This window comes from Oncorhynchus nerka, unplaced genomic scaffold (genome assembly GCF_034236695.1).
Source record: "Oncorhynchus nerka isolate Pitt River unplaced genomic scaffold, Oner_Uvic_2.0 unplaced_scaffold_83___fragment_2___debris, whole genome shotgun sequence".
Classification (NCBI taxonomy): domain Eukaryota; kingdom Metazoa; phylum Chordata; class Actinopteri; order Salmoniformes; family Salmonidae; genus Oncorhynchus; species Oncorhynchus nerka.
This window is the reverse complement of record NW_027040339.1, coordinates 67,446-90,050: the sequence shown is the minus strand read 5'-3', so window position 1 is coordinate 90,050 and position 22,605 is coordinate 67,446. Positions and strand designations below refer to the sequence as shown.

Below are 22,605 nucleotides of genomic sequence, written 5' to 3'. Positions count from 1 at the left end.
AAAAATATATTTGTTCACATTAATTAATCAATTTTCTTTCCATATCATTACTGTATTTGTGGTAAAATAAGATTGCCTCCGTTAGTTATACCTATTTTCTTATTTTCTTTTTTTGTGCAAAAGGTTTATATTCCCCACGCCTATCTTGGCTCACTCCCCACGCCCCTCCCCAGAACGGTTTCCTTCACTATATATTCATTGTCGCGTCGTCCTCGGTCTTGTCTGGAGTGCGGAGGCGGACGGAATAAGGGGAAAAGGTCAAAAAATGCAGCACTTAACTTTATTCACTTTGGCGATCACCTTGATTGCAACGATTTGTTTGGCAAAGTCACCCTATCAATCAGTTCTTCAGCACAGCAGGATAAGAGGCAGGCAGCATGGGTAAGGCTGCTTACTTATTCAAATGATGATGTGCCCTTAGAACGTTTTGCGCTATGGAATTTCAAGCAAACATGACTTTTATTCGTATAATTACGAAGGATGATCAATGTTTTCTGTTAGAAAATATATGACTTACGACGCCTACTGATTTTTAATGGCATACTTTGTTGTGCTTCACAACTGCTTTGTAGTACAGTGAACAAGTAATTCGATGTGATGGGCAAACTCACAATTGTCTACTGTAATGTGCCGCTAAAAATAAATAAAACGCAATGAAATATTCTCTCATCTCTTTTTAGACCAAACGTGTGCGCGATGCAAAAGATACAAGGGACCGACAAGAAATACTTCACCAACTGCAAGCAATGGTACCATCGCAAGATCTGCGGCAAACCAACGTGAGTGTAATATAAACATGTTATTAACATGCATGTTCATTTTAAATGGTTGACAGTGAGTTGATTTATTATAACATGTTGCGTCAATTTATTTTGTATTTTAGCCTACTGGTGTAGACTATAAATCTAGTGTGGATGGATAGGATGTCCTTCATCAGAATTTTTCTTTCGTGTGGGCTTCATGAAGGAGAACTCCCAACTAAGATTGTCAAGTGAAAACATTGAACCTTCACCTCTATTCTGCTGGAAGCAGCAGGGGGTAAGGACAGAAACCAACAGATTTGGGATGTAACCATAGCATAGAGGTGCAGTAAATGGCATACAGTGAGAAGGAATTGATTTGACTTTGAGTTATGCTCAAATTAGTCCCAAACATCAGCTTGCATAAAATCTCCATATTCAAAGAGTTAAGTATGATGAAGGTGACAGTTTTAAAGAGCCACATTAGTGAAATTCCTTCCTGGATCAGTAGCCCAACTATTTAAGTCGCTAACCATAATGACTCCCTGTTGTAAAAGTGACATGCAGTGAGGTCTGTTTTCAATCATCTGCTGGGATTGAGGTTTCAAAACCTTGTTAAGATTGGTTCAGTTGGTAACCAGAATGTTGAAGTGGGAAATGCTTTTTCTTCATCATTTTGCGAGAACTTATCCTTCGGTCGTTGGGTCCTGCCAGGACAGTCTGATGCCAGTGTAGATGAGACAGTGAGTGCGTTAGAAATGGGAGAGAACTTATCCTTCGGTCGTTGGGTCCTGCCAGGACAGTCTGATGCCAGAGTAGATGAGACAGTGAGTGCGTTAGAAATGGGAGAGAACTTATCCTTCGGTCGTTGGGTCCTGCCAGGACAGTCTGATGCCAGTGTAGATGAGACAGTGAGTGCGTTAGAAATGGGAGAGAACTTATCCTTCGGTCGTTGGGTCCTGCCAGGACAGTCTGATGCCAGAGTAGATGAGACAGTGAGTGCGTTAGAAATGGGAGAGAACTTCTCCTTCGGTCGTTGGGTCCTGCCAGGACAGTCTGATGCCAGTGTAGATGAGACAGTGAGTGCGTTAGAAATGGGAGAGAACTTATCCTTCGGTCGTTGGGTCCTGCCAGGACAGTCTGATGCCAGTGTAGATGAGACAGTGAGTGCGTTAGAAATGGGAGAGAACTTATTCTTCGGTCGTTGGGTCCTGCCAGGACAGTCTGATGCCAGTGTAGATGAGACAGTGAGTGTGTCCCAATTGTCACCCTATTCCTTATATAGTGCACTACTTTTAACCAGAAACCTATTAATTTTGACCAGGGACCCTAGGGTGCCATTTGGGATGTATAGTCTGCTATTATGCAAGATGTCCCAACAGTCCTGGGAGAGAAAATATATTCTAAAAATGTTAATGACTTAATGGTCCAGGTATACTAGTGGTTAGAGTGTAGGGGCGGTAGGTAGCCTAGTGGTTAGAGTGTAGGGGCGGTAGGTAGCCTAGTGGTTAGAGTGTAGGGGCGGTAGGTAGCCTAGTGGTTAGAGTGTAGGGGCGGTAGGTAGCCTAGTGGTTAGAGTGTAGGGGCGGCAGGTAGCCTAGTGGATAGAGTGTAGGGGCGGCAGGTAGCCTAGTGGTTAGAGTGTAGGGGCGGCAGGTAGCCTAGTGGTTAGAGTGTAGGGGCGGTAGGTAGCCTAGTGGTTAGAGTGTAGGGGCGGTAGGTAGCCTAGTGGTTAGAGTGTAGGGGCGGTAGGTAGCCTAGTGGTTAGAGTGTAGGGGCGGTAGGTAGCCTAGTGGTTAGAGTGTAGGGGCTGTAGGTAGCCTAGTGGTTAGAGTGTAGGGGCGGTAGGTAGCCTAGTGGTTAGAGTGTAGAGGCGGTAGGTAGCCTAGTGGTTCGAGTGTAGGGGCGGCAGGTAGCCTAGTGGTTAGAGTGTAGGGGCGGTAGGTAGCCTAGTGGTTAGAGTGTAGGGGCGGTAGTTAGCCTAGTGGTTAGAGTGTAGGGGCGGCAGGTAGCCTAGTGGTTAGAGTGTAGGGGCGGTAGGTAGCCTAGTGGTTAGAGGGTAGGGGCGGTAGGTAGCCCAGTGGTTAGAGTGTAGGGGCGGTAGGTAGCCTAGTGGTTAGAGTGTAGGGGCGGTAGGTAGCCCAGTGGTTAGAGTGTAGGGGCGGTAGGTAGCCCAGTGGTTAGAGTGTAGGGGCGGTAGGTAGCCCAGTGGTTAGAGTGTAGGGCGGTAGGTAGCCTAGTGGTTAGCGTGTAGGGCGGTAGTTAGCCTAGTGGTTGGAGTGTAGGGCGGTAGGTAGCCTAGTGGTTAGAGTGTAGGGGCGGCAGGTAGCCTAGTGGTTAGAGTGTAGGGGTTGGTAGGTAGCCTAGTGGTTAGAGTGTAGGGGCGGTAGGTAGCCTAGTGGTTAGAGTGTAGGGGCGGTAGGTAGCCCAGTGGTTAGAGTGTAGGGGCGGTAGGTAGCCTAGTGGTTAGAGTGTAGGGGCGGTGGTAGCCTAGTGGTTAGAGTGTAGGGGCGGTAGGTAGCCCAGTGGTTAGAGTGTAGGGGCGGTAGGTAGCCCAGTGGTTAGAGTGTAGGGGCGGTAGGTAGCCTAGTGGTTAGCGTGTAGGGGCGGTAGTTAGCCTAGTGGTTGGAGTGTAGGGGCGGTAGGTAGCCTAGTGGTTAGAGTGTAGGGGCGGCAGGTAGCCTAGTGGTTAGAGTGTAGGGGCGGTAGGTAGCCTAGTGGTTAGAGTGTAGGGGCGGTAGGTAGCCTAGTGGTTAGAGTGTAGGGGCGGTAGGTAGCCCAGTGGTTAGAGTGTAGGGGCGGTAGGTAGCCTAGTGGTTAGAGTGTAGGGGCGGTAGGTAGCCTAGTGGTTAGAGTGTAGGGGCGGTAGGTAGCCTAGTGGTTAGAGTGTAAGGGCGGTAGGTAGCCTAGTGGTTAGAGCGTTGGGCCAGTAACCAAAAGGTTGCTTGATTGTATCCCAGAGCTGACCAGGTAAAAATCTGTTGTTCTGACCCTAAACAAGGCAGTTAACCCACTGTTCCTAGGCTGTCATTGTAAATAAGAATTTGATCTTAACTGACTTGCCTCGTTAAATGAAATAAAAAATTAATAAATGGTGAATTTGACAGCAGAAAGGCGCCTCCCAGCCGAAAGAGTTTGTGATATATTATGATGACGTTTATGTTCGTTTTGGACTTCGGTAAGGTATTTGTTTGGGGGGGGGTTTGTTTCGAGCACACAACATTTTCTTCTTGAAGCAAGCCGAAGTCAGTAGCCAAGGTATACACCCCTCCGTTGGTGAATCGTCAACAGTAGCGATTCTTCAATAAAGACGTTGTTGTCATTCAACGTGAGACGACTCGTTTTCAATCACATTTTTTTTCATTTAGAAATACTGCACCAAAAATCTTAATTTGATGTAAAATTGCGAAATGACTTAGGAAATGACTCGTCTGTGAATCATTGAGTCATCCGCTTTGTTGCTGAGTCCTCTTCTCTTTCTGTGACGTTGACATGGACTGGAAGTACATACGTTTTAGTGTTTGTATGGGGAGATAAATAGCTGGTTTAGTTAGATAGTTAGTTTGGAGGAGATACATAGCTGGGTTATCTAGGTAGTTTTTGGGGAGATAAATAGCTGGCTTAGTTAGATAGTTAGTTTGGAGGAGATACATAGCTGGGTTATCTAGGTAGTTTTTGGGGAGATAAATAGCTGGCTTAGTTAGATAGTTAGTTTGGAGGAGAGAAATGCTGGGTTATCTAGGTAGTTAGTTTGGATGAGATAAGTAGCTGGGTTAGTTTGGGGGAGATAAAGAGCTGGGTTAGTTAGTTTGGACAAGATAAATAGCTGGTTTAGTTAGGTAGTTAGTTTGGGGGAGACAAATAGCTGGGTTAGCTAGGTAATTTGTTTTGGGGAGATAAATAGCTGGGTTAGCTAGGTTGTTAGTTTTGGGGAGATAAATAGCTGGGTTAGCTAGGTAGTTACACAGTAGATAATGGATACCTTGTGTCTCTCTAATCAATCAGTCCGGGTAGTGTTAAATAGCTGGGTTAGCTAGGTAGTTACACAGTAGATAATGGATACCTTGCGTCTCTCTATTCAATCAGTCCGGGTAGTGTTAAATAACTGGGTTAGCTAGGTAGTTACACAGTAGATAATGGATACCTTGTGTCTCTCTAATCAATCAGTCCGGGTAGTGTTAAATAGCTGGGTTAGCTAGGTAGTTACACAGTAGATAATGGATACCTTGCGTCTCTCTATTCAATCAGTCCGGGTAGTGTTAAATAACTGGGTTAGCTAGGTAGTTACACAGTAGATAATGGATACCTTGCGTCTCTCTAATCAATCAGTCCGGGTAGTGTTAAATAACTGGGTTAGCTAGGTAGTTACACAGTAGATAATGGATACCTTGCGTCTCTCTATTCAATCAGTCCGGGTAGTGTTAAATAACTGGGTTAGCTAGGTAGTTACACAGTAGATAATGGATACCTTGTGTCTCTCTAATCAATCAGTCCGGGTAGTGTTAAATAACTGGGTTAGCTAGGTAGTTACACAGTAGATAATGGATACCTTGCGTCTCTCTATTCAATCAGTCCGGGTAGTGTTAAATAACTGGGTTAGCTAGGTAGTTACACAGTAGATAATGGATACCTTGCGTTCTCTATTCAATCAGTCCGGGTAGTGTTAAATAACTGGGTTAGCTAGGTAGTTACACAGTAGATAATGGATACCTTGTGTCTCTCTAATCAATCAGTCCGGGTAGTGTTAAATAACTGGGTTAGCTAGGTAGTTACACAGTAGATAATGGATACCTTGTGTCTCTCTAATCAATCAGTCCGGGTAGTGTTAAATAACTGGGTTAGCTAGGTAGTTACACAGTAGATAATGGATACCTTGTGTCTCTCTAATCAATCAGTCCGGGTAGTGTTAAATAACTGGGTTAGCTAGGTAGTTACACAGTAGATAATGGATACCTTGCGTCTCTCTATTCAATCAGTCCGGGTAGTGTTAAATAACTGGGTTAGCTAGGTAGTTACACAGTAGATAATGGATACCTTGTGTCTCTCTAATCAATCAGTCCGGGTAGTGTTAAATAACTGGGTTAGCTAGGTAGTTAGTTTTGGGGAGATAAATAACTGGGTTAGCTAGGTAGTTACACAGTAGATAATGGATACCTTGCGTCTCTCTATTCAATCAGTCCGGGTAGTGTTAAATAGCTTGACCACCTCTGAGGATAAAAGGACAACTCAGGTTACCAACATCAATCTTCCAGATAGGCCCTGTCCTGGACCCTGGGCAGTAAAGGCACTGACAGCCTTCCACAGTAGCGGCTGTTTGATCAACGTCAATGTTAACATCCCTGCAGGGGGAAAGATGCTATTGGTTATTGCTCTGTCTAACATTCCTCTGAGATTGTGTTGTAGGTTTTGGGAAAGTCATGTGTCGACCAATGCACCATTATACTGCCTTGCCCTGCAGTGCATGGGAATGGGTGTGTTAAGAAAATAGGCATTTGCTATTTAAAATAAGTGGGTCTTGGTGTGTGAGTTGTGTGAGAGTCTGAGTGTGAGTTGTGTGAGAGTCTGAGTGTGAGTTGTGTGAGTGTGAGTTGTGTGAGAGTCTGAGTGTGAGTTGTGTGAGAGTCTGAGTGTGAGTGTGAGTTGTGTGAGAGAGAGAGTCTGAGTGTGAGTTGTGTGAGTGAGTGTGAGTTGTGTGAGAGAGAGAGTCTTGAGTGTGAGTTGTGTGAGTGAGTGTGAGTTGTGTGAGAGAGAGAGTCTGAGTTGTGTGAGTGTGTGAGTTGTGAGAGAGAGAGTCTGAGTGTGAGTTGAGAGAGAGAGTGTGAGTTGTGAGAGAGTCTGAGTGTGAGTTGTGAGAGAGAGAGAGTCTGAGTGTGAGTTGTGAGAGAGAGAGTCTGAGTGTGAGTTGTGAGAGAGAGAGAGTCTGAGTGTGAGTTGTGAGAGTGTGAGTTGTGAGAGAGAGAGAGTCTGAGTGTGAGTTGTGAGAGAGAGAGAGTCTGAGTGTGTGAGTTGTGAGAGAGTCTGAGTGTGAGTTGTGTGAGTTGTGAGAGAGAGAGTCTGAGTGTGAGTTGTGTGAGTGAGAGAGTATGAGTGTGAGTTGTGTGAGTGAGTGTGAGTTGTGTGAGAGAGAGAGTCTGAGTGTGAGTTGTGTGAGTGAGTGTGAGTTGTGTGAGTGAGTGTGAGTTGTGAGAGAGAGTATGAGTGTAAGTTGTGAGAGAGAGAGTATGAGTGTGAGTGTGTGAGTTGTGAGAGAGAGAGAGTATGAGTGTGAGTTGTGTGAGTGAGTGTGAGTTGTGTGAGTTGTGAGAGAGAGAGTCTGAGTGTGAGTTGTGTGAGTGAGTGTGAGTTGTGAGAGAGAGAGTCTGAGTGTGTGAGTTGTGAGAGAGAGAGTCTGAGTGTGAGTTGTGTGAGTGAGTGTGTGAGTTGAGAGAGAGTATGAGTGAGTGTGAGTGTGTGAGTTGTGAGAGAGAGAGAGTATTAGTGTGAGTTGTGTGAGTGAGTGTGAGTTGTGTGAGTTGTGAGTGTGTGAGTTGTGAGAGAGAGAGTCTGATTGCGAGTGAGTGTGAGTTGTGAGAGAGTATGAGTGTGAGTTGTGAGAGTGAGTGTGAGTTGTGTGAGTGAGTGTGAGAGAGAGAGTTGTGAGAGTGAGAGAGTCTTCTGTTCCTGGATTTGTCTTGTTATTTGATCTCCCTTGATGAGTATTGTGAAATGATCATGATGTTTCCTGTAGAATTGTTTTTACCACAGACACAAACTTGATGTCTTTGTAACGGGAGACGTTTGCTGGCGATTCAGAACAGTGTTTCTTTCATTGGAAATCTCATGAAAGTTGAAGAGGAAGTGAAACTTTGCTGTGGGCGCTGGATGTTTGGAGGAACTGATGGCTTTAGAGGGTACTGTTGAGGGACTTCCGTCCCTAAACGCACACTAATCATTCATAAGGGAGCCATGAAAAATGTACTTTTCCATAGCAAGCGAGACCTAACTTTGTCAATTTGAGAGGGCTGGGACTGGGAGATTGAGAGTTGCGCTCGAAAGGACAAACCTGGGCTTGTGTCAACAAAGGTTTCAAAAAGGTTTTATCAGTTTGGATTTAATTACATTTCCAGACAGAGACAGACAAGAGAGAGTCGAGGTAAAATACTATGTAAGAATATTTCTAATACTTGTATCCTTTAGCCTGTCTGTAGTGCCGGATGTGCAGGAGTTTGCACTTTCGGGACTATTAGATTGGCCTGTTAGGCCAGGCAAGCAAAAAACAAATCACAGAACGTTTAAAAAATATATATTTCAAAAAGGGATGCACAGATATGACATTTTTGTCCGATACCGATAACCGATATTTAAAATTTTAGCTGCCTTTTAATCATTCTAGTACAGTTAAATAGTTAACACACACTCATGGATGCAGCGGTCTAAGGCACTGCATCTCAGTGCAAGAGGCGTCATTACAGTCCCTGGTTCGAATCCAGGCTGTATCACAACCGGCCGTGATTGGGAGTCCCATAGAGCGGCGCACGATTGGCCCAGCGTCGTCCGGGTTTGGCCGGGGTGGCTGTCAATGTAAATAAAAATGTGTTCTTAACTGACTTGCCTAGTTAAATAAAGGTTACACACACACACCACACTGACCAAATAGTTATTTTGTTGCCATTTACGTATGTCCCCATTACCAGTAAAACATCATCAAAATCTATTTCTATTTGTTCAGTTGTTTCATTCTCAACCAGGATTTCCGTTTCCATCTTGTCCAGCTGTCTGTCTGATGCCTCTCTTCCTCGGTGCCCACGGTCACTCTGTCCGTTTCCATCTTGTCCAGCTGTCTGTCTGATGCCTCTCTTCCTCGGTGCCCACGGTCACTGTGTCTGTTTCCATCTTGTCCAGCTGTCTGTCTGATGCCTCTCTTCCTCGGTGCCCACGGTCACTCTGTCCGTTTCCATCTTGTCCAGCTGTCTGTCTGATGCCTCTCTTCCTCGGTGCCCAGGGTCACCGTGACTGTTTCCATCTTGTCCAGCTGTCTGTCTGATGCCTCTCTTCCTCGGTGCCCACGGTCACTGTGTCTGTTTCCATCTTGTCCAGCTGTCTGTCTGTCCGATGCCTCTTCCTCAGTGCCCAGGGTCACTGTGTCTGTTTCCATCTTGTCCAGCTGTCTGTCTGTCCGATGCCTCTCTTCCTCGGTGCCCACGGTCACTGTGTCTGTTTCCATCTTGTCCAGCTGTCTGTCTGTCCGATGCCTCTTCCTCAGTGCCCAGGGTCACTGTGTCTGTTTCCATCTTGTCCAGCTGTCTGTCTGTCTGATGCCTCTCTTCCGCGGTGCCCACTGTCACTGTGTCTGTTTCCATCTTGTCCAGCTGTCTGTCTGTCCGATGCCTCTTCCTCAGTGCCCAGGGTCACTGTGTCTGTTTCCATCTTGTCCAGCTGTCTGTCTGTCCGATGCCTCTTCCTCGGTGCCCACTGTCACTGTGTCTGTTTCCATCTTGTCCAGCTGTCTGTCTGTCCGATGCCTCTTCCTCAGTGCCCACTGTCACTGTGTCTGTTTCCATCTTGTCCAGCTGTCTGTCTGATGCCTCTCTTCCGCGGTGCCCAGGGTCACTGTGTCTGTTTCCATCTTGTCCAGCTGTCTGTCTGTCCGATGCCTCTTCCTCAGTGCCCAGGGTCACTGTGTCTGTTTCCATCTTGTCCAGCTGTCTGTCTGTCCGATGCCTCTTCCTCAGTGCCCAGGGTCACTGTGTCTGTTTCCATCTTGTCCAGCTGTCTGTCTGTCCGATGCCTCTTCCTCAGTGCCCAGGGTCACTGTGTCTGTTTCCATCTTGTCCAGCTGTCTGTCTGTCCGATGCCTCTCTTCCTCAGTGCCCAGGGTCACTCTGTCCGTTTCCATCTTGTCCAGCTGTCTGTCTGATGCCTCTCTTCCTCAGTGCCCAGGGTCACCGTGTCTGTTTCCATCTTGTCCAGCTGTCTGTCTGATGCCTCTCTTCCTCGGTGCCCACGGTCACTGTGTCTGTTTCCATCTTGTCCAGCTGTCTGTCTGTCCGATGCCTCTTCCTCAGTGCCCAGGGTCACTGTGTCTGTTTCCATCTTGTCCAGCTGTCTGTCTGTCCGATGCCTCTTCCTCAGTGCCCAGGGTCACTGTGTCTGTTTCCATCTTGTCCAGCTGTCTGTCTGTCCGATGCCTCTTCCTCGGTGCCCAGGGTCACTGTGTCTGTTTCCATCTTGTCCAGCTGTCTGTCTGTCCGATGCCTCTTCCTCAGTGCCCACTGTCACTGTGTCTGTTTCCATCTTGTCCAGCTGTCTGTCTGATGCCTCTCTTCCGCGGTGCCCAGGGTCACTGTGTCTGTTTCCATCTTGTCCAGCTGTCTGTCTGTCCGATGCCTCTTCCTCAGTGCCCAGGGTCACTGTGTCTGTTTCCATCTTGTCCAGCTGTCTGTCTGTCCGATGCCTCTTCCTCAGTGCCCAGGGTCACTGTGTCTGTTTCCATCTTGTCCAGCTGTCTGTCTGTCCGATGCCTCTTCCTCAGTGCCCAGGGTCACTGTGTCTGTTTCCATCTTGTCCAGCTGTCTGTCTGTCCGATGCCTCTCTTCCTCAGTGCCCAGGGTCACTCTGTCCGTTTCCATCTTGTCCAGCTGTCTGTCTGATGCCTCTCTTCCTCAGTGCCCAGGGTCACCGTGTCTGTTTCCATCTTGTCCAGCTGTCTGTCTGATGCCTCTCTTCCTCGGTGCCCACGGTCACTGTGTCTGTTTCCATCTTGTCCAGCTGTCTGTCTGTCCGATGCCTCTTCCTCAGTGCCCAGGGTCACTGTGTCTGTTTCCATCTTGTCCAGCTGTCTGTCTGTCCGATGCCTCTTCCTCAGTGCCCAGGGTCACTGTGTCTGTTTCCATCTTGTCCAGCTGTCTGTCTGTCCGATGCCTCTTCCTCAGTGCCCAGGGTCACTGTGTCTGTTTCCATCTTGTCCAGCTGTCTGTCTGTCCGATGCCTCTTCCTCAGTGCCCAGGGTCACTGTGTCTGTTTCCATCTTGTCCAGCTGTCTGTCTGTCCGATGCCTCTTCCTCAGTGCCCAGGGTCACTCTGTCCGTTTCCATCTTGTCCAGCTGTGTCTGTAACATTTCACGTAAACCCTGTTTCTTGTCTGCATCGAAGTAGCGGTCCTTGTACCTAGCAAATCAAATCAAATGTTATTAGTCACATACACATGGTTAGCTGATGTTATTGGTCACATACACATGGTTAGCTGATGTTATTGGTCGTATACACATGGTTAGCTGATGTTATTGGTCACATACACATGGTTAGCTGATGTTATTGGTCGTATACACATGGTTAGCTGATGTTATTGGTCACATACACATGGTTAGCTGATGTTATTGGTCGTATACGCATGGTTAGCTGATGTTATTGGTCACATGCACATGGTTAGCAGATGTTAATGTGAGTGTGGCGAAATGCTTGTGCTTCTTGTTCCGACAGTGCAGTAATATCTAACAAGTAATCTAACAATTCCCCAACAACTACCTAATAAACACAAATCTAACAAGTAATCTAACAATAGCATGGAGCGTGGTGGCGACACAGTAAAGAGGCTCAGAGAGAACGCCACCGGATCGCTTGTTCACGCGCTCGAGTACTTTCCTAAATTTTAACGCCACGGTCTGTGTGGGCAGTTTTGTTGAGCAGGCGTTTCAATGCCACGACAGAGGCTATCACGTCTGTTGTTGATGAGCTTATTTCTCCAGTCAGTTGTTTGAATGGAGCCAGGAGTGTGTTCATGTTTCCAAGTTTCAAACATGTTCTCAAATGCCATTGAAATGGCAACAGCGGTATGAGAACCAGCACATTCTTGAGCAATACGTCTTTCCTCAGTACGAGATCCTCGTCGACCCGCAGTGCTGTCAGACTCTGCATGCTCGTGGGGCTGACACCACTGGTCCAAATGTCAGTCGTGAAGCTAATAGCAGCTTATAAGATGTACGTTTCAACAATACGGTGCTCGACCAGTCGGCGAAAGCCAACATCAGCCACGACAGAGGACGTTTGATTGTCAAGGGCAATGAATTCCATTATCTTGGCGTTAATGGATTTCGCCTTTGAGTCGCCTCGCTGAAAATGTTCTTACTCTTTCAAATGACTGCTGGACTTGAACCTATTTAGTTGTTGGAAGTGTGCGCTTAGTATATGTTCTGTGTAGCGTTGTATTGTCCTCGGCGCCATCTTCTTACGTTATATAGGTACGCACGTCAGCTTTGACATCGGTTTTGCACATCGCCGTTAAACTAGACATCGGGCCGATGCCGATGTTGTAAGCTTTTCAGCTAATATCGCCCGATTCCGAAATGCTCACGATATATCGTGCATCTCTAATAGTATTTGAAACCAGGTCTGGATGGAGGGCAGTTTTGAACACTGTGGTGTGTAGCAGCTTTCATCGTCCTGAACTGAACCCTGTCTGTGTGACTGTGAGTGGCCACTGAGTTTTTTTAAAATGATTATTTTTTAACTTTATTTAACTAGGCAAGTCCGTTAAGAACAAATTCTTATTTTCAATGGCGGCCTAGGAACAGTGGGTTAACTGCCTGTTCAGGGGCAGAACATCAGATTTGTACCCTATCAGCTCGGGATTTGAACTTGCAACCTTTCGGCTGCTAGTCCAACGCTCTAACCACTAGGCTACCCTGCCGCCTCTACACTCTAACCACTAGGCTACCCTGCCACCTCTACACTCTAACCACTAGGCTACCCTGCCACCTCTACACTCTAACCACTAGGCTACCCTGCCGCCTCCACACTCTAACCACTAGGCTACCCTGCCGCCTCTACACTCTAACCACTAGGCTACCCTGCCGCCTCTACACTCTAACCACTAGGCTACCCTGCCGCCTCTACACTCTAACCACTAGGCTACCCTGCCGCCTCTACACTCTAACCACTAGGCTACCCTGCCGCTCTACACTCTAACCACTAGGCTACCCTGCCGCCTCTACACTCTAACCACTAGGCTACCCTGCCGCCTCTACACTCTAACCACTAGGCTACCCTGCCGCCTCTACACTCTAACCACTAGGCTACCCTGCCGCCTCTACACTCTAACCACTAGGCTACCCTGCCGCCTCTACACTCTAACCACTAGGCTACCCTGCCGCCTCTACACTCTAACCACTAGGCTACCCTGCCGCCTCTACACTCTAACCACTAGGCTACCCTGCCGCCTCTACACTCTAACCACTAGGCTACCCTGCCGCCTCTACACTCTAACCACTAGGCTACCCTGCCGCCTCTACACTCTAACCACTAGGCTACCCTGCCGCCTCTACACTCTAACCACTAGGCTACCCTGCCGCCTCTACACTCTAACCACTAGGCTACCCTGCCGCCTCTACACTCTAACCACTAGGCTACCCTGCCACCTCTACACTCTAACCACTAGGCTACCCTGCCGCCTCTACACTCTAACCACTAGGCTACCCTGCCGCCTCTACACTCTAACCACTAGGCTACCCTGCCGCCTCTACACTCTAACCACTAGGCTACCCTGCCTCCTCTACACTCTAACCACTAGGCTACCCTGCCGCCTCTACACTCTAACCACTAGGCTACCCTGCCGCCTCTACACTCTAACCACTAGGCTACCCTGCCACCTCTACACTCTAACCACTAGGCTACCCTGCCGCCTCTACACTCTAACCACTAGGTTACCCTAGTGGTTAGAATGTTGGACTAGCAGCCGAAAGGTAATGGGTTCAGATGTAGGCCATGGGGACGTGGTGCTGCTGGTGCTAGAGACCTTACAGGTCACTTGAGGGGAGAAACCCATAACTCTGAGTCACCAATAACCCTAACAACACCCCTTAGTTACCTCCCAAAGCCTCACTCTCAACACCAATGCATTGGTTCTTCTGTTTTTCTCTGCAATCACACTATGTTTTGAAGTAGTAACATTTGACTAAAGGTGAATCCCAGAGCTAACTAGTCTGGGATACACGTTAACTTTTACAACAAATTACATCTTGTTATATTGTCTGGGAAAGAAACGTTTTTGTTGTCTATTCTTAATCAATAAAGCAAGAACACATATATTTTTTTGTTTGTTGATACAGTACCTATGAATATAAAGCCAAAGTGAGAGATGACTGTGGGAAAATCCAAATCTATCTAGCATGCTGATTTCAACATGGACCCCGTAAAGTCAAATGGACCTTCAGTGTACTTCTTTAGTACTTCTACATGGTGGACAGCTTGCTTCAACACTCAGACATCTCAATGTACACAGTGTTGGAATTATACAACCTTGCTGTTTATTTAGACAGACATCCATGGCTACCATCTTTGTTTATGCTTGCGGAGAAAAAAACATCTAAGTTGAGTGATCATCTGTTTTGATAATCAGTTTCCTGGCTACTGTGTTTTACCGGGGTCGTCCCCCCCCCTAACCCCAACCCCCCCCCTAACCCCGCTGAATGTTAGGATTAACCATGTTTCTGAGCTACCAACTACTCTCTCTCTAGGAGTATAACAGTAGCTGATTGCTCAGATCATTGTCTGGTCTTAAACAGCTTATACAGTATAATTCATTATGCTTGAAGGGGATTGTGGGGACGGTGTGGTTAACTAGGGTTGACGTAACATGTGGGTATAGACTGTATCTGGCTCAGGTAGTTTTCCATTGACTTTCATCAATGTTAGGACTCAGAGTTGGTCTTCTTTGACATTTTAGTCATTTATCCAGAGTGACTTACACTAGGTGTATTCATCTTAAAATAGCTAAGTGTGACAATCACATATCTCAGTCATTGTAAATTGCCTAGTGGTTAGAGCATTGGGCCAGTAACCAAAAGATTGCTGGATTGAATCCCCAAGCTGACAAGGTAAAAAATCTGTTCTGCCCCCCTGAGCAAGACAGTTAACCCACTGTTCCCTGTGCGCTGTGGATGTCGATTAAGGCAGCCCCCCGCTCCTCTCTGATCCAGAGGGGTTGGGTTAAATGTGGAAGACACATTTCAGTTGAAGGCATTCAGTTGTACGACTGGTATCTCCCTTTCCTTTACATTTTCCTCAGTAAAGAAGCTATGGAAGACTGATCTGAGTGGGATCTGACCTCCCTTCGGAGTACTTGGGTTGGAGTGTAGGGCCTGCAAGGGGCTGCAAAATGCCAAATTATTTTTGTGTAGTTTTCCACAGCTTTTGCCTTGTCTTTCTTTATGTGTTATGTATGGTTAACATTGCCACTGTGTGTTCCACACTATAACCTATGTGTCCCACTGTTGGATTAGTAATACTAATGTTTACACAATGGACTAGCATCCTTTGTCATCATTTTGCTTGTTTTCTGGTTGTATGAAGAACTTGCCACCGAATGTACTGTTGAAGTCAGAAGTTTACATACACCTCAGCCAAATACATTTAAACTCCGTTTTTCACAACTCTTGACATTCAATCCCAGTAGAAATTCCCGGTCTTAGGTCAGTTATGATCACCACTTTATTTTAAGAATGTGTAATGTCATAATAATAGTAGAGAGTGTAACGGCTTTCTAATGGTGAAGGAGAGTCGGACCAAACTGCAGCGTGTCTATTGCGATTCATCTTTAATAAAAAAACGTAACACACAACAAAACACTAACACTAACACTACAAAACGAAACGAAACGAAACGAAAACCGAAAACAGCCTATACAAGTGTCTACTAACCTCTAACCAGGACATCAAGACACACAGGACAATCACCCACAATACAACCAAAGAATATGGCTGCCTAAATATGGTTCCCAATCAGAGACAACGGTAAACACCTGCCTCTGATTGAGAACCACTTCAGACAGCCATAGACTCTCCTAGAACACCCCACTAAGCTACAATCCCACTATACACACATTCCAAAATCCCAAGACAAAACACACCACAATACAAAAACTCTATGCCACACCCTGGCCTGACCCAATACATGAAGAAAACACAAAATACTTAGACCAGGGCGTGACAGAGAGAATGATTTATTTCAGCTTTTGTTTCTTTTATCACATTCCCAGTGGGTCAGAAGTTTACATGCACTCAATTAGTATTTGGTAGCATTGCCTTTAAATCTTCCACAAGCTTCCCACAATAAATTGGGTGAATTTTGGTCCATTCCTCCTGACAGAGCTGGTGTAACTGAGTCAGGTTTGTAGGACTCCTTGCTCGAACACACTTTTTCAGTTCTGCCCACAAATTTTCTACAGGGTTGAAGTCAGGGCTTTGTGATGGCCACTCCAATACGTTGACTTTGTTGTCCTTAATCCATTTTGCCACAACTTTGGAAGTATGCTTGGGGTCATTGTCCATTTGGAAGACGCATTTGCAACCAAGCTTTACATTCCTGACTGATGTCTTGATGTTGCTTCAATATATCTACAACTTTCCTCCCTCAATATGCCATCTATTTTGTGAAATGCACCAGTCCCTCCTGCAGCAAAGCACCCCCACAACATGATGCTGCAACCCCCGTGCTTCATGGTTGGGATGGTGTTCTTCTGCTTGCTAGCCTCTCCATTTTTCATCCAAACATAACGATGGTCATTATGGCCAAACAGTTCTCTCCAAAAAGTATGATCTTTGTACCCATGTGCAGTTGCAAACAATAGTCTGGCTTTTATATGGAGGTTTTGGATCAGTGGCTTCTTCATTGCTGAGCGGCCTTTCAGGTTATGTCGATATAGGACTTGTTTAACTGTGGATATAGATAGTTTTGTACCTGTTTCCTCCAGCATCTTCACAAGGTCCTTTGCTGCTGTTCTGGGATTGATTTGCATTTTTAACACCAAAGTACGTTCATATCTAGGAGACCGAACACGTCTCCTTCCTGAGCGGTATGACGGCTGTGTGGTCCCATAGTGTTTATACTTGCGTACTATTGTTTGTACAGATGAACGTGGTACCTTCAGGCGTTTGGAAATTGCACCCAAGGATGAACCAGACTTGTGGAGGTCTACAATGTTTTTTTTCTGAGGTCTTGGCTGATTTCTTTTGATTTTCCCATGACGTCAAGCAAAGAGGCACTGAGTTTGAAGGTTGGCCTTGAAATACATCCACAGGTACACCTCCAATTGACTAAAATTATGTCAATTAGCCCATCAGAAGCTTCTAAAGCCATGACATAATTGTCTGGAATGTTCCAAGCTGTTTAACGGCACAGTAATCTTAGTGTATGTAAACTTCTGACCCACTGGAACTGTGATACAGTGAATTATAAGTGATTATAACTGTCTGTTGTAACGGCTCTCGTTTGTTGAATGAAGAGTGGACCAAGGCGCAGCGTGGGAAGTGTTCATGATTTTAATGTTCAAAAAACACTCAAACAAAATTACAAAAAGCGAAAACGAAAGCGCACAGTTCTGTCAGGCAAAAACACTAAACAGAAAACAAGATCCCCCCCCAAAAAAAGAAGGAAAATTACAACTTAAATATGATCCCCAATCAGAGACAACTGCCTCTGATTGGGAACCACACTTGCCCAAACACAAAGAAACAGAAAACATAGACTTTCTCTCCCGAGTCACACCCTAACCTAACCAAATATAGAGAATAGTTTTTATTTGTATTATTTATTTAACTAGGCAAGTCAGTTAAGAACAAATTTTTATTTTCAATGACGGCCTAGGAACAGTGGGTTAACTGAACGACAGATTTGTACCATGTCAGCTCGGGGATTTGAACTTGCAACCTTCCGATTACTAGTCCAACGCTCTAACCACTAGGCCATAATAAGGAACTCTAAGGTCAGGGCGTGACATCTGTAAACAATTGTTGAAAAAAAATCCTTGCGTCATGCACAAAGTAGATGTCCTAACCGACTTGCCAAAACTATAGTTTGTCAACAAGAAATTTGCGGAGTGGTTGAAAAAAAAAGGTTTTAATGACTCCAACCTAAGTGTATGTAAACTTCCGACTTCAACTGTAGCTAGTTAAAAGCTTCCTTTTCGTGGAGATAGACCACTTATTGTTTACGTAACGTTAAGGTTCACATTTTTATCTGGTAGCTTAGTGGTACACCTTTGCTTGTCTGTTCTCCTTTTGTTTTTACTGGACCGGAGCCTCAGTATCGGTCCCTTAGTCCCCTTTTTGGAGTTTCCTTTGGCCAACCCTGGGTCAGTGGATTCCTCTGCTCCCTCTTTGTCTCTCTCTGAGGAAATGAGCTTTTATGACCTTCCAGCTGAGCCCAGTTTAGATTTATTGTGGAAATATCTTAAATGCACAAAATGGCAAAACTTTGTGTATAGCATGTGGTTGAATCATTTAGCCTAAGACACATTGCTCAATCTTTTTTTGCCTGGTCACAGATCTGTTTGTGGCAAGACAACACAAACAATATCTGGGACAAGGCTAGAGTCTTTTGATTTGAAAGGGTAATGAGAAACTGACCTGTTGTTTTCATCTCTGATTGGCTGCAGTCATCTTCATCCTGTGTTCTTATTGGTCGACAGGGTGATCAGCTATGAGTGTTGCCCCGGTTACGAGAAGCTTTCAGGAGAGAAGGGTTGTCCTGCTGGTAAGAAGAAATATGCAAATCAAGTTATAGCTCAGTCACTTACTATCCGTATGATGCAACATCTAGTTATCAATTTGGGATAATTAAGAGGCCTGACAAGAGGCCTGTCAAACAAAACATGGCATCTCACTTCGGTTGTGAAATATACATCCATCAATTCAACTTTGATTTTCATACATTCCCCATTATGACGTTTAAGAGTGTATTTTTTTTCCCAGCCCTGCCATTGGTGAACATCTACAACACGCTGGGTGTGGTTGGAGCCGCCACCACTAAGATGTACTCAGAGAGGGCTCAGCTGAGGGAGGAGATCGAGGGACCAGGGAGCTTCACCTTTTTCGCCCCCAGCAACCAGGCCTGGGCGGCCCTACCCACTGTGAGTCTCATCTTCACAGGAGAGGGATACACTGAGAGAGAAACCAGAAAATGAAATATAATTCACCCCAATCCTGTTGCATCTAGAGATTTTGTATTATTCTGACCTCAGACTACGTGTTATCAGCCTAACCAACCACACTAGCATTTCAATGTTCCTTTTTAGCAGCAGTAGCTATAACCAAGTTCATGTCTTTTTTAATATATACGGTGCATTCTGAAAGTATTCAGACCCCTTGATGTTTTCCTCATTTTGTTATGTTACAATCTTATTCCAAAATGGATTACATTTAATTACATTTTCCTAATCAATCAACACACAATACCCCATTATGACAAAGCGAAAAGTAAAAAAAAAAATGTTTTGCTAATGTATCAATAATATAAAATAGAAATACCTTATTTACATTAAGTAATCAGACCCTTTGCTATGAGACTCAAAATGGAGCTCAGGTGCATCCTGTTTCCATTGATCATCCTTGAGATGTTTCTACAACTTGATTGGAGTCCACCTGTGGTAAATTCAATTGATTGGACATGATTTGGAAAGGCACACACCTGTCTATATAAGGTCCCACATTTGACAGTGCATGTCAGAGCAAAAAACAAGCCATGAGGTCGAAGGAATTGTCTGTAGAGCCCGGAGACAGGATTGTGTTGAAGCACAGATCTGGGGAAGGGTACCAAAATGTTTCTGCAGCATTGAAGGTCCCCAAGAACATAGTCCATCATTCTTAAATGGAAGAAGTTTGGAACCACCAAGACTCTTCCTAGAGTTGGCCGCCCGGCCAAACTGAGCAATCGGGGGAGAAGGGCCTTGATCAGGGAGGTGACCAAGAACCCATGGTCACTCTGACAGAGCTCCAGAGTTTCTCTGTGGAGATGAAAGAACTTTCCAGAAGGACAACCATCTCTGCAGCATTCCACCAATCAGACCTTTATGGTAGAGTGGCCAGACAGAAGCCACTCCTCAGTAAAAGGCACATGACAACTCGCTTGGAGTTTGCCAAAAGGCACCTAAATGACTTTCATACCATGAGAAACAAGATTCTCTGGTCTAATGTAACCAATATTGAACTCTTTGGCCTGAATGCTAAGCGTCACGTCTGGAGAACCTGGCACCATCCCTACGGTGAAGCATGGTGGTGGCAGCATCATGCTGTGTCGATAATTTTCAGCAGCAGGGACTGGGAGACTTAGTCAGGATTAAGAGAAAGACGAACAGAGCATAATACAGAGATCCTTGATGAAATCTTGCTCCAGAGCACTTAGGGCTTTAGACTGTGGCGAAGGTTCACTTTCCAACAGGACAACGACCCTAAGCACACAGCCAAAACAACGCAGGAGTGACTTCGGGATAAATCTCTGAATGTCCTTTAGTGGCCCATCCAGAGCCCGGAATTGAACCCGATCGAATATATCTGGTAAGACCTGAAAATAGCTGTAGCGTCATTCATACCCAAGAAGACTCGAGGCTGTAATCGCTGCCAAAGGCGCTTCAACAAAGTACTGAGGATAGTGCCTGAATACTGATGTAAATGTGATATTTCAGTTTTCTTTTTATACATTTGCAAAAACATCTAAAACCTGTTTTTACTTTGTCATTATTGTGTAGATTGATGAGAGGGGAAAATGTTTTAATCCATTTTGGAATACAGCTGTAATGTAACAAAATGTGGAAAAAGTCAAGGTGTCTGAATACTTACCAAATGCACTGTGTATACTGAACCAAATGCACTGTGTATACTGAACCAAATGCACTGTGTATACTGAACCAAATGCACTGTGTATACTGAACCAAATGCACTGTGTATACTGAACCAAATGCACTGTGTATACTGAACCAAATGCACTGTGTATATTGAACCAAATATAAATGCTACATGCAACAAAAGTTCATATAAGGAAATGTGTCAATTGAAATAAATTCATTAGGCCCTAGACTATGGATTTCACTTGACTGAGAATACAGAAATGCATCTGTTGGTCATAGATACCTTAAAAAAAAATAAAAAAGTAGGGGCGTGGGTCAGGAAACCAGTCAGTACCTGGTGTGACCACCATTTATCTCATGCAGTGCGACGTCTCCTTCGTGTAGAGTTGATCAGGCTGTTGATTGTGGCCTGTGGAATGTTGTCCCACTCCTCTTCAATGGCTGTGCGAAGTTGCTGGATATTGGCAGGAACTGGAACATTCTGTCATACACGTCGATCCAGAGCATCCCAAACATGCTCAGTGGGTGACCATGTCTCGTGAGTATGCAGGCCATGGAAGAACTGGGACATTTTCAGCTTCCAGGAAATGTGTACAGATCCTTGCGACATGGGGCCGTGCATTATTATGCTGAAACATGAGGTGATGGTAGAGGATGAATGGCACAACAATGGGCCTCAGAATCTCATCACGGTATCTCTGCGCGTCCAAATTGCCATCGATAAACTTCAATTGTGTTCGTTGTCCGTAGCTTATGCCTGCCCATACCATAACCCCACCGCCACCATGGGGCACTCTGTTCACAATGTTGACATCAGCAAACCGCTCATCCACACAACACAATACACGTGGTCTGCTGTTGAGAGGTCGGTTGGATGTACTGCCAAATTCTCTAAAACAACATTGGAGGAGGCTTATGGTAGAGAAATTAACATTCAATTCTCTGACAACAGCTCTGGAGGACATTCCTGCATTCAGCATACCAATTGCACTCTCCCTCAAAACTTGAGACATCTGTGGCATTGTGTTCTGTGACAAAACTGCACATTTTAGAGTGGCCTGTTATTGTCCCCCAGCACAAGGTGCACCTGTGTAATGATCATGCTGTTTAATCAGCTTCTTGATATGCCACACCTGTCAGGTGAATGTATTATCTTGGCAAAGAAGAAATACTCACTAACATGGATATAAACAAATTTGTGCACATTTGAGAGAAATAAACAATTTGTACATTTCTGGGATCTTTTATTTCAGCTCATGAAACATGGGACCAACACTTTACATGTTGCGTTTATTTTTTATGTTCAGTATATATTGTTAGCTTGTGACTGATTGTTCATCTGATGAAAATATGACTCTGGTTTTTATGTAGGAAATCCTGGATGCTCTGGTGAGCAACGTGAATATTGAGCTGCTCAACGCGCTCCACTACCACATGGTGAACCGCCGTTTGACCTCTGAGGACCTGAAGCACGGATCGGCCTTCCCCTCCATGTACCAAGACTTCAACGTTCACATCCACCACTACCCCAACGGAGTGAGTAGCATCTGTCCAATGTTAATGTTGCAATTTGTCGGAAGCACCGGTGGCTGGTAGCACCTTCATTTGGGTGAGGACGGATTCATAGTAATGACTGGAATTGCATGGTATTGAATGGTAGAAGAATGGTATCGACAGATCAAACACAGGGTTTCCCATCTGTTTGATAGCATTCCATTCACTTCATTTCAGTCATTATTATGAGCCACCCATGCCCTCACCAGCCTCCTGTGATTGGAAGGTATATGATGTTGTGACTTGGCCTGGTCCCAGATCTATTTGTGCAATATGACCAAGCAAGTTGGAACCTCTAGAGAGACAGCTCAACAACAAAACATGAACAGATAGGTTGTTAATCTTTCAAATGGTCACGTAGACCATCGATCGAAAAGCCGGCTGAACAAAAGATCACAAAATGTTCTCTTGTCATTGCAGATTGTAACAGTGAACTGTGCTCGTCTGGTGAAAACAGACCAGCATGCGACCAACGGGATCGTGCACGTCGTGGACAGAGTCATCACCGCGGTTACCAACAACGTGCACACTTTCATCGACACCGACGATGATCTGGATACTCTTCGTGTAAGTAAACAACTTTAACAGTTTGTCGCTTCATTCATCCATCCATTCATCCATCCATTCATCCATTCATTCATTTCATTCATCCATTCATTCATCCATTCATTCATTCACAGAATAGTATATCATACAGAACTCTCTTACCATTTTATA

General features: G+C 45.3%; 1 protein-coding gene across 2 annotated transcripts in view; it reads left to right on the top strand.

Annotated features, from left to right (window-relative positions):
• The first annotated feature begins 203 nt into the window (after positions 1 to 203).
• LOC115118233 (transforming growth factor-beta-induced protein ig-h3-like) overlaps positions 204 to 22,605 on the top strand; it is a 41,785-nt gene continuing 19,383 nt past the window's right edge. For both annotated transcript variants that reach the window (XM_029646809.2, XM_065016543.1), the window contains exons 1-6: positions 204 to 381; positions 681 to 779; positions 18,181 to 18,245; positions 18,464 to 18,621; positions 21,706 to 21,870; positions 22,309 to 22,455. In XM_029646809.2, coding sequence (XP_029502669.1) covers positions 266 to 381; positions 681 to 779; positions 18,181 to 18,245; positions 18,464 to 18,621; positions 21,706 to 21,870; positions 22,309 to 22,455 — 750 coding nt within the window. In that variant the 5' untranslated portion in view covers positions 204 to 265. The remainder of the gene's footprint in view (positions 382 to 680; positions 780 to 18,180; positions 18,246 to 18,463; positions 18,622 to 21,705; positions 21,871 to 22,308; positions 22,456 to 22,605) is intronic.